Source organism: Phoca vitulina, unplaced genomic scaffold (genome assembly GCF_004348235.1).
Source record: "Phoca vitulina isolate PV1807 unplaced genomic scaffold, GSC_HSeal_1.0 scaffold7, whole genome shotgun sequence".
Lineage (NCBI taxonomy): Eukaryota > Metazoa > Chordata > Mammalia > Carnivora > Phocidae > Phoca > Phoca vitulina.
In genome coordinates, this window is record NW_022589710.1 from 11086159 (window position 1) to 11098519 (window position 12361).

Consider the following 12361-nt stretch of genomic DNA (forward strand, 5'->3'; position numbering starts at 1 on the left):
TTCCGCCGAGCAGGGAGCCCGATGTGGGGCTCGATCCCAGGACCCCGGGATCATGACCCCAGCCGAAGGCAGACGCCTAAACTGACTGAGCCACCCCTTACTTAACCTATTCTTGATGGGCAAACATAAGAGATGAGTAAAGAAAGGAACATCGAGAGCAGATACACAATATGTATATTTCAAAGAGTAAGACTACAGACAAAACCCTAAATCTCTTAACTTCAATTTTATATGATGCAAATTATCTTCTCTAAAATGTAGTCCAATCTTTTATTTAGTGCTATAAATACTAGCAAGTCAATTTTAAAAATAAAATTTGCTTGTACATACATAAAATAAATGAGTAATCCTAAATTTAAAGTATTCCTTATACAATCTACACAAAGTATCCTAGTGGTACAAAAATTAGCCTCATTTCATTCTTAAGTATATTTAGGGGGTGCCTGGGTGGCTCAGTCAGTTAAGCATCCGACTCTTGGTTTCGGCTCAGGTCATGATCTCGTCGTCGTGGGATTGAGCCCCGCGTCAGGCTCTGCACTCAGCGTGCAGCCTGCTTCAGATTCTCTCTCCCTCTCCATCCCACTTGTGCTCGCTCTCTCTCTCAAATAAATTTTAAAAAAAAGTATATTTAGATTGATATTCAAAAGCTCTGCCATAAATCCCATGGTAAATAGCTAGATAGGAGAAAATGACTTCATACATTACTCTAGAACTCCGTTCTGGCAAAGATATTGGAGAGTATTGCAAGAATGCTGAGATTCGGAGAGCACTAAAATGTCCAAGGCTGCTATGTCTATGACTTTGTCCATGGCTTTGTGATAAGAAGAGTAACAATTTTCTCATAGTCTCTTTCACAAACTTAGTTTAAGAAGCACATGTTTAGGAGGCGCCTGGGTGGCTTAGTCGGTTAGGCGGCTGCCTTCAGCCTCAGGTCATGATCCCAACGTCCTGGGATCAAGGCCCGTATCAGACTCCCTGCTCAGCGGGAAGCCTGCTTCTCCCTCTCCCACTCCCCCTGCTTGTGTTCCCTCTCTCTCAAATGAATAAATAAAATCTTAAAAAAAAAAAAAAGCAGCAGCAGCACATGTTTAAGGTGTTAACACCCATCTTCAAAATAAATAAGTGACCTGCTTCCTAAAACCTTGACTGCTGCCCACCAACAAAAGCTGACCTACAAAGGTAAATACGTAGTTACTACTTAGTTCAATCAGATTCTGCAGTAAGTGTCCAGACTGATGAGTAAGCTAATAATATGTTGTTCTGAGGGAATGCAACTTTATAAAAAGTCAAGCCTTTAATTTCTTACTTTTACTGATGTAAAATTGACTTTGAAAAAAATAATCAATATGATCCCCCAAATGTATCAAAATATTCTATTTAAAAAATTCTGATGACCAGAATAAATAAAGAACTCTTATAACTGAACAAAAAGACAAATAACCCAATGTAAAAATTGAGATACCAGCCATCCCACTAGGATGGCTATAATCAAAAAACTCGAAAAACATTAAGTGATGGTGAGAATGTGGACAAACTGGAATCCTTATATACTGATGGTAAGTATGTAAAATGGCGCAGTTGCTGTAAAAAGCAGTTTGGCAGTTCCTCAAAAAGTTAAACAATTGTCATATGACTCAGCAATTCTACTCCTTGGTACATAACCAAAAGAATTTAAAACAGGGACTTGAATAGGAGCCCATACATCAATATTCATTGCAGCATTATTCATAATAGCCAAAAGGTGAAAACTCGAGTGTCTATCAACAGATGAACGGATAAACAAAATGCGGTATATACATACAATGGAATATTCACCCATAAAAAGGAATGATTACAACAATTAGCCTCATGTTTCTAAAATAGACAGGTATATCAAAAAGCTCTATTGTAAATCTCAACATACTACAACATGGATGAACCTTGAAAAATAGTACTAAGTGAAATAAGCCACACACGAAAGGACAAATACAGTATGATTCCACTTATATGAAATACTTAGAGTACATAAATTCATAGAGACAGAATGCAGATTAGAGGTTACCAAGAGATGGAGGGGGGGAAATGTAGAATAATTACCTAACAGGTACAGAGTTTCTGTTTGGGGTAAAGAAAAGGTTTTGGGAATAGTGGTTATAGTGGTATGACACTGTGAATGCAATTAATGCCATTGAATTATACACTTGAAAGAGTTAAAACAGAAAATATTATATTATATATATTTTAACGCCCCCCCCAACCCAGGAATGCTGGTGACCATTTTGAGCACCTAGGCTTAATTCTAAATATGCTGCCTTAGTATGTCTCACAGATATTATGAACTAGGTGATGCTGGAAAATTTTTCTAACTCTGAACTTCCATTTCTCCTCAGTGATAAAAGAATATGACCATCTACCCTTATAGAATGGTTCTGAGGAATAAAATAAATAAGAGAATATATGTGGGTGCTGTTATACAGCTCAACTAATGGAAAATACCCAATAAATAACTTCCATTCTCATCCCTTCAACCCACCTGCTGAAACATGAGAAACTCCAGATTAAGTTTTGTTGTCAGGGAACAACCTAGAAGAAGTAAATTTCTTACTCACTTAGGTTAGGGAATTAATAGAAATAACAGAACAAAGGTCCAAAGATGATTATGTTTCACTCTTCCTGGTATATTAGAATACAGTAGCATTCTACAAACAAGTAGGCATTTTATGATGTTGATGTATAGAGAAGGCTCAGATTCTTTGAGAATCACAAACAGGTTACAATATCTGTGAATAAAGTAATTAATTAGCTTTCTCACTTTTCCTATACCAAGTGTCTATCCCAAGTACTTATATTCATGGAATAAGGCACAACCTATTTAGGCAAGAAATTACGGGTCAAATTCAATAATACTCTGTGATAAGCTCGTTGTAAGTGGCAGAAGTGGAACTGATGGGAATTTATATTGCCACATATAACAGATAAAATATTTACTATTACTAGTTGGGATTATGAATTAATTGGCGTATTTGTACTCAAGGTAACAAATTAGCTACAAACTATGCATGTAGCTCATATTGAAATCTAAAAGGAAGAGAAAGGACATTAATGAGCTGAATAATAGAGTGCTGAACCTAAGAGTCTAGACAATCCTCATCTAAAGCACCTCACAGCATCTGTAAGAATTAGAAGATTAGGTTTAAAGTTACTACAAAATAAGGGCGCCTGGATGGCTCAGTCAGTTAAGTGTCTGCCTGCCTTCGGCTCAGGTCACGATCCCAGGGTCCTGGGATTGAGCCCCACGTCAGGCTCCCTGCTAGGAGCCTGCTTCTCCCTCTCCCTCTGCCTTTCCCCCGCTTGTGCTCTCCCACTGTGCTCTCTCTCTCAAATAAATAAATAAAATCTTTAAAAAATAAAAAGTTATGGGGCGCCTGGGTGGCTCAGTCGTTAAGCGTCTGCCTTCGGCTCAGGTCATGATCCCAGGGTCCTGGGATTGAGCCCCACATCGGGTTCTCTGCTCAGTGGGAAGACTGCTTCTCCCCCTCCCACTCCCCGTGCTTGTGTTCCCTCTCTTGCTGTCTCTCTCTCTGTCAAAATAAATAAATAAAATCTTTTAAAAATAAAAAAAAGGTTACTACAAAATAGCCTTAAATGGTAAATCACTTTAAAATGAAAAAATTTAGAAAAATAAATGCTTACTATATTTATTTTTTAAAAAGATTTTATTTATTTATTCATGAGAGACAGAGAAAGAGAGAGGCAGAGGGAGAAGCAGGCTTCCCGCTGAGCAAGGAGCCCGATGTGGGGCTTGATCCCAGGACCCTGGGATCATGACCTGAGCCGAAGGCAGATGCTTAACGACTGAGCCACCCAGACACCCCAATGCTTACCATATTTAAACATCAATTTAAATAATGTCTCTTATATACAAATCTATATTTAACCCTTCAAGACTCATACATAATTAACTCCATTTAAGGGATATAATCCTTCAGACACTCCAAACAAAACACATGAACTACTGTCAGAGCTGCTAATACTCAATAATTTTGCATCATAAACCCTATATTCAATGAGGGACACAAAACAAAAGACCTATAAATTTCTTTTTCTGCTTAATAAAGTAGCAACTCAAGAAAAAATGAGATATATCATACTGTGGAAAACAGTATGGAGGTCCCTCAAAAAATTAAAAATAGAAATACCATATGATCCAAATGAGATGTATCAAAAGACTTAATACATAGGACCATGTCATGCTTCATTCACTCACCTAGAAATCATTTTTGGTGTACTAGCTAGATGACCTTGTGCAATACCAATTAACATTTCTTTTTTTTTTTTTTTAAAGATTTTATTTATTTATCTGACAGAGAGAGACACAGCGAGAGGGACCACAAGCCCCCCAATTAACATTTCTAAGGCTCAGGTTCTTCTTGTTAAATAAAGATAACAACACTCTTCCAGGAGTGACTAATTAGCACAATGCTTGGACAGCAAATGCTCAAATGCTAGTTATAGATACAATAGTTCAAGTTAGAAGTTGAATTACAAGGTTCTGAAGGACAGAATTTGATAGTTATTGATATTTCAGCTGCAAAGGACATAAAGGAAGTAGTTAAGAGTGGCCTCAGGGAGTTAATATCCATAATTTATAAAGAACCAATACAATTCAACGCCAATAAACTCCAAATAATCCAATTAAAAATGGGCAGAGGACCCGAACAGAAATTTTTCAAAAGAACACATACACATAGATGGCAAACAGACACATTAAAAAATGCTCAAGGGGTACCTGGGCGTCCAACTCTTGATCTTGGCTCAGGTCATGATCTCATGGGTATTGAGATCAAGCCCTGAGTCAGGCTCCCTGCTTGGCAGGGAGTTTGCTTGAGACTCTCTCACCTCTTTCTTTGTCCCTCCCCCCATTCGTGCACGCACACTCTCTCTAAAAATAAATAATTCTTTAAAAAAAAATGCTCAACATCTGGGGCTCCTGTGTGGCTCAGTTGGTTAAGCAGTCTGACTCTTCATCTCAGCTCAGGTCTTGATCTCACGGTCATGAGTTCAAGCCCCACGTTGGGCTCCACATTGGGCATGGAGCCTACTTAAAAAAAAAAATCTTAACATCACTAATAAACAGGGAAATGCACCTATCAGGATGGCAAAAATAAAAAAGATAAGAAATAAGTGTTGGTGAGGATGTGGAGAAAAAAGAATTCTTGTGCACTATTTTTTTTTTTTTAAGATTTTTTATTTATTTGACAGAGAGAGACACAGCGAGAGAGGGAACACAAGCAGGGGGAGTGGGAGAGGGAGAAGCAGGCTTCCCACAGAGCAGGGAGCCCGATGCGGGGCTCGATCCCAGGACCCTGGGATCATGACCCGAGCCGAAGGCAGACGCTCAACAGCTGAGCCACCCAGGCGCCCCTCTTGTGCACTATTGATAAGAATGTTAACTGGTACAGCCACTGTGGAAAACAGTATGGAGGTTCCTCAAAAAATTAAAAACAGAAATACCATATGATCTAATAATTCCTGTATTGGATATCTGCCCAAAGGAAACAAAAACATAAATTAACAAAGATATATGCACCCCACCCCTATGTTTATTGCAGCATTATTTATGATTGCCAAGATATGGAAGCAACCCAAGTGTCCATCAATAGCAACTCAATTTATTCCATTGAATGAGTAAAGACACACACACACTGGAATTTAGGCAGCCATAAAAAAGATGAGATCTTGCCATTTGTGACAACATGGGTAGGACAAACACCATATGATTTCACTTGTATGTGGAATCTAAAAAACAAATGAATAAATAAACAAAAAGCAGAATCAGACCTAAGCACGGAGAACAAACTGATGGTCCGGGGGGGGGGGGGGGGGGGGAGATGGGCAAAATGGGTGAAGGGAAGTGGAAGATACAGCCTTCCGGCTATGGAATGAATAAGTAACAGGACTACAAAGGCACAGCATAGGGAATATAATCAATGGTACTGTAATAGCACTGTAGGGTGACAGATGATATCTATACTTGTGGTGAGCGTTAAGTATAGAGAGAGGTATTGAATCACTACGTCGTATAGCATAAGTATAGAGAGATGTTGAATCACTATGTCTTTTTTTTTTTTTTTAAAGTAAGCTTTACGCCCAATGTGGGGCTTGAACTCACGACGCCGAGATCAAGAGTCATATGCTCTACACACTGAGCCAACCAGGAACCCTGAATTGCTATGTTTTAAATCTGAAACTAATATAACACTGTGTGCCAACTATGCTCAAAAAAAAAAAAAGAGCAGCCTCAGGTTAGGTTTCTGATTAGATTATTATGGTACTGTTCACTGACAACAGGGAAGAAAAAGACACAAGACAGACTGGAAAAAGCATTTTTAATTTTGAGATGCTGAAAAGGCAGAGAGGGAACAGAATGGAGCAATAAAGATTTAGATAGTTGTGGAGAACAGACGGAGTGGGGCTAAAGCATGTAAGATAGGGTATCATTAGCCAATGATATCAATAGGGTATCATTAGCCAATCTGATATACATTTTAAAAATTAATAAAAATCACTTACCCATTTTGAAAGGAACTGTTTTGTGTTTCTGAATCATCACTATCACTGATGATAATAGTTTCTCCATCGACACTGCTGACATGTCCATTAGCAAAGCCATTTTGATGTGATGGAGGGAGGACTTCCAAAATCCTACACTGTAACCTGAAAGAAAATGATACATTGAAAAACGCAAATTATTTGATATTTATAATCAAGCATTTCAGAACAATCTAATTATTCTGAACAACTGAAAAGATATTTTGTTTTGTAGAAACCATGACTCATTGATGTAACCAAATTAATAGAAAATCTGTAACATCAAATTTAAGCAAAGGTTAGCTACAACTTAAAATAATACAAAGGTCAATTTATCAAGATTCTTAGCAATTATATTCCTTTTTTTTTAAAGATTTTATTTTATTATTTATTTGTCAGAGAGAGAGAGAGAGGCAGGCAGGAAGAGGGAGAAGCAGGCTCCCGTTGAGCAAGGAGCCCGATGTGGGACTTGATCCTAACCCCTGGGATCATGACCTGAGCTGAAGGCAGAAACTCGACTGACTGAGCCACGTAGGTGTCCCAGCAATTATATTCTTTTTTTTTTTTTAAGATTTTTTATTTATTTATCTGAGAGAGAGAATGGGAGACAGAGAGCATGAGAGGGGGAGGATCAGAGGGAGAAGCAGACTCCCTGCTGAGCAGGGAGTCCGATGCGGGACTCGATCCCGGGACTCCAGGATCATGACCTGAGCCGAAGGCAGTCGCTTAACCAACTGAGCCACCCAGGCGCCCCAGCAATTATATTCTTAACTAAAGTTACTGCTTAGAAAATCAAATACTGGCATAATATGTCATTATACAGACTGGATCTTACAGTTTTTCAAAGCATCCAACATTTTAAATTCTGAAATTTTCCTGATCATAACCTTTTTTATTCTCACTGTAGCTTTTGTTGGCATTTTTGATCTCTATAAAATTTCCTATTCACTAGTTCTATTGCCTCTATTTTTTTAAATTAACATATAATGTTATTATTGGTTTCAGAGGTACAGGTCTGTGATTCACCAGTCTTATATAATATCCAGTGCTCATTACATCACATGCCCTCCTTAATGTCCATCACCCAGTTACCCCATCCCTTTACCCCCCTCCCCTCTAGCAACCCTCAGTTTGTTTCCTATAGTTAAGAGTCTCTTATGGTTTGTCTCCCTCTCTGGTTTCCTATTGTTTTATTTTTTCCTCTCTTTCCCTATGATCCTCTCTTTTGTTTCTTAGGTTCCACATATCAGTGAGATCATATAATTGTCTTTCTCTGATTGACTTACTTCGCTTAGCATAATACCCTCTAGTTCCATCCATGTTGCTGCAAATGGCAAGATTTCATTTTTTGATGGCTGAGTAGTATTCCATTGTATACATATATACCACTTCTTCTTTATCCATTCCTCTGTTGATGGACATCTGGGCTCTTTCCATAGTTTGGCTATCGTGGACATTGCTGCTATAAACACTGGGGAGCAGGTTCCTCTTCGGATCACTACATTTGTATCTCTGGGGTAAATACCCAGTAGTGTAATTGCTGGGTCATAGGGTAGCTCTATTTTCAACTTTTTGAGGAAGCTTCATACTGTTTTCCAGAGTGCTGCACCAGCTTGCATTCCCACCAACAGTGTAGGAGGGTTCCCCTTTCTCCACATCCTCACCAACATCTGTTGTTTCCTGACTTGTTCGTTTAGACATTCTGACTGGTGTGAGGTGGTATTGCATTGTGGTTTTGATTTGGATTTCCCTGATGCCAAGTGATGCTGAGCATTTTTTTCATGTGTCTCTTGGCCATTTGGATGTCTTCTTTGGAGAAATGTCTGTTCATTTCTTTTGCCCATTTCTTTATTGCCTCTAGTTTGAGTTCCTTAACCTCTGCCCACTCTATCTGGATTTTATGGGCTGCAACTTCAGACATATTCACCACAACTGAAATATTTCTCTATCCCATTTTTACTATGCCAATTTGCAATAATTAAAATGTAGTATATCTACAATGGAATATTATTCAACACAAAAATTAAAATGAAGTATAGATGAACTCTGAACACATTATGCTAAATGAAATAAACCAGAAATAAAAGGCCACATAGTATACGATTCCATTCATAGGGAATATTCAGAATAGGCAAATCCATAGACAGAAAGTGGATAATCGGTTGCCAGGATCTTGGGGGCAGAGAAGAGAAGAGGGGAAGAGAAAACAACTCTTAGGCAATCCTGGGGGAGGTTTTATTAACTAAGAATATCTTAAGTATATATACACCTACATTTACCAATGGGGTAAATCCCTTTTCTCTGAGAAAAAGTGGTTCAAGATTAGACAATTAGCTATTTATCATTCATTTGGTCATCCTACGTACCATAAACACGTTTTGATATATTGTGGGCATTCATAAAACTGCCTATCTAGTCACCATCCCCATTCTCCTAGGAACTTCATTCTTCCCATACCCTACCTCCCTCCACATGGCTGCTAGTAGAGCTGTCATGTTCCCACAGGGTCCTGGCCAGAGTTAGTTGATATTGGGTGGGCACCTTTTTGCTGAGCCAATACATCTTTTCCAAGATTTTATTTTATTTTTTTAAAGATTTATTTACTTTCAGAGAGAGGAAGAGGGAGCGAGAGCACATGTGTGCCGGGGGGTGGTGCTCAGAGGGACAGGAGAGAGGGAATCTCAAGCAGACTCCCCACTGAGCATGAAGTCTGACATGGAGCTTGATCTCACAACCCATGAGATCATGACCTGAGCCAAAATCAAGAGTTGGACACTTAACCAACTAAGCCACCCATGCGCCCCAATCTTTTCCAAGATTTTAAAATTTGGAATCTAGAAAGCAAAAATCAGTCCTGTTGGCAGCCATGTTTCCTGCCATGAGAAGCATGTAACTGCAGCGAGAAGAAGAAGCCAACAAGAGAGAAGAGAGGAGAGATGACAAAGATATTACAGGCAATCAATTCTCTTACTCTTGTTCTTCCTCAGACTTAGCTGTGCTTTGCTCATCTTAGGTTTAGCTATTTAATCTTTCCTTTGATTCAATAAACTGATAACTGACCCTTTTGCCTGTTTTTTCAAAATTAATTTCTCTCACTTACAGCCAAAATAAAGGGAATCATACAATTCCAGAAAGACAAACAGTATATTCAGAGCAGACTCATTTTGGGAAGCTGGTGAATTTTTATAAAATAATAGCACATATTTTCATTAGTGTACATTTATTTTATCATGTGCTTATTAACTCTCCATTAGAAGTACATCTTTAGTATACTCTAAAATATCTAATAGTGCTGTTAGGCACAGAGAAAACCAGGACCATGGATTTCCTGCTAGGAAATATTTACACTATACCCAAATTGAAGAAAGCAATTGGTTTTACAGCACCCCAAGATTTAAGAACCAACAAAATATAGACTATGTAGGTGAATCCAGCCCTCAAATCATCATCTTTCTTGGCTCATTTTCCCTCATTCTGAGTGTTATATAGGTTCAATTAAAAGTATCATATGTGACTCCTTTACAACTTGCTCTTAAAGAATTGAGAACAAAGGGAGAGGACTCAAATTACTAAAACGAGAAGTAAAAGTGGGGACATTACTAGTGATTTTACTGGAACTAAAAAAGATTATAAGAAAAGATTATGGACAATTGTATGCTGACAAACTGGATAGCTTAGATAAAATGGACACATTCTTAGAAACACACAAACTACCAAAACTGACCCAAGAAGAAATAGAAAATTTGAATAGATCTATAAGTAGTACGGAGACTGAATGAGTAATCAAAAACTTTCCAACAAGAAAAGCCCAGGACCAGATAGCTTCACTGGCAAATTCTACCAAACATTCTAAGAATTAATACCAATTCTCAAAATCTTCCAAAAAATTGAAGAGGATATAACACTTAACTCATTTTATAACACCAACATTAGCCTGATACACAAACCAGACAAAGACATGGCAGAACATATAAAGAACTCTTATAACTCAACAAAAAACAAACAACCCGATTCAAAAACAGGCAAAGGACCTAAATAGACACTTCTCCAAAAAAGATACAAATGGCAATAAGCACATGAAAAGATGTTCAGCCATCATTAATCGTAAGGGAAATACAAAATCAAAACTGCAATGAGATACCACTTTATACCAAGATGGCTATTATTAAAAGAACAAAAAATGAAAAATAATGAGTGTTAGTGAGGATATGGAGAAAATGGAACCCTTGTGCATTGCTGGTGGGAATATATAAAATGGTGTAGTTGCTGTGAAAACAATATGGTGGTTCCTAAAAAAAATTAAACACAGAATTATTATATGACCCAGCAATTCTAAGTATAAACCCAAAAGAATTGAAAACAGGAACTCAGCAGATACTTGTATACCAATGTTCATAAGGGCTTTATTCACAATAACCAAAAGGTGGAAAAAACTCAAATGTCTACCAATAGGTAAATGGAGAAACAAAATGTGGAATACTGAGCAGCCACAAAAAGGGATGAAATTCTGATACAAGCTACAACATGGATGAACCTTGAAAACATTATGCTCAGTGAAATAAGCCAAACAAAAAATAACAAATATTGTATGAATCCACTTATATGAAGTATCTAGAATAGGAAAATTCATAGAGACAGAAAGTAGAATAAAGGTTACCAGGGTCTGGAGGGAGGGAGAAATGGGGAGTTATTGCTTAATGAGTACAGAGTTTCTGTTTGGAATGATGAAAAAGTTCTAGAAATAGTAGTGATGGTTACATAACATTGTGAATGTACTTAATGACACCAAATTATACATCTAAAAATGATTACAATGGCAAATCTTATGTTGATTTTACCATTTTTTTTTAATAATTTTTTTTTGTTCTAACAATAAAGCTTAGGAAGGCTCAATTATCAAGCCTAAATTGGTAGCAAATGCAAATGGTGTAAAAAGAACTGCAGGCTGACTTTCACCATTGGTTGGCAGAAATAAACCAGTGTTTCTAAAGAGAACAACTACAGGAAATCCTATCAAAAATGTTAGGCAATTATGTAGCCTAATAATAAAAAGGTTCTGTAATTTAGTGACATGAATTGCACAAAAATATGCAAGGAATCAATTAAATGGACCCACTTTAAAAAATGTATTATTGAGGTATAGTTGACATGTAATGTTATATTTGTTTCAGGTGTATAACATAGTGATGAAACGATTCTATACATTATGCAGTGCTCACCATGGTAAGTGTAGTCACCATCTGTCACCATTCAATGCTATTACAACATTACTGACTATATTTTCTATGCTGCACTTTTCATTTCTGTGACTTATTTATAACTGGAAGTTTGTATCTCTTAACCCCCTTCACCTCAAATGGACCCACTTTTGAAGGGCCTGGGTATCATCCAGGGATGATTGGCTGAGAGTTCCCTGTGGTGATGAAGGAAGCTCTTCAGTGAACTTATGACAAGGTTCTTCAAGTTACAAAAAAATGGTTTTCACTGGCAGAGCCCAGGTGAATAGCCCTAAGTTGTGATGGTGGTGGTAGTCACGAAGGAAAAACAAAGAAATGGGTCTGCTCCAGGCTCAGGTATGATTGGTGTGGTGCCTAAAATGGTTTGACAGTCTACTGAAGGGAACAGTCTATGATCCCCAGTAGAGCCCACAGAACTACAAGAATTCAACAACTAATTTATTTAAAAACAACAGAAAAATAACAGAAATACAATTCCCTGACAGAATAAGGGAGAAGCAAATCAGTACAGTATAGAGACATAGCTGAGAATGTAGGAAATGTTTTATATATAA

The 12361-nt window shown here is 37.7% G+C and overlaps 1 protein-coding gene across 2 annotated transcripts in view; it reads right to left on the reverse strand.

The window, feature by feature from the left end:
- BAZ1A (bromodomain adjacent to zinc finger domain 1A) overlaps nucleotides 1-12361 on the reverse strand; it is a 93371-nt gene that overhangs the window by 51784 nt on the left and 29226 nt on the right. For both annotated transcript variants that reach the window (XM_032404939.1, XM_032404938.1), the window contains one exon: nucleotides 6553-6696. In XM_032404939.1, coding sequence (XP_032260830.1) covers nucleotides 6553-6696 — 144 coding nt within the window. The remainder of the gene's footprint in view (nucleotides 1-6552; nucleotides 6697-12361) is intronic.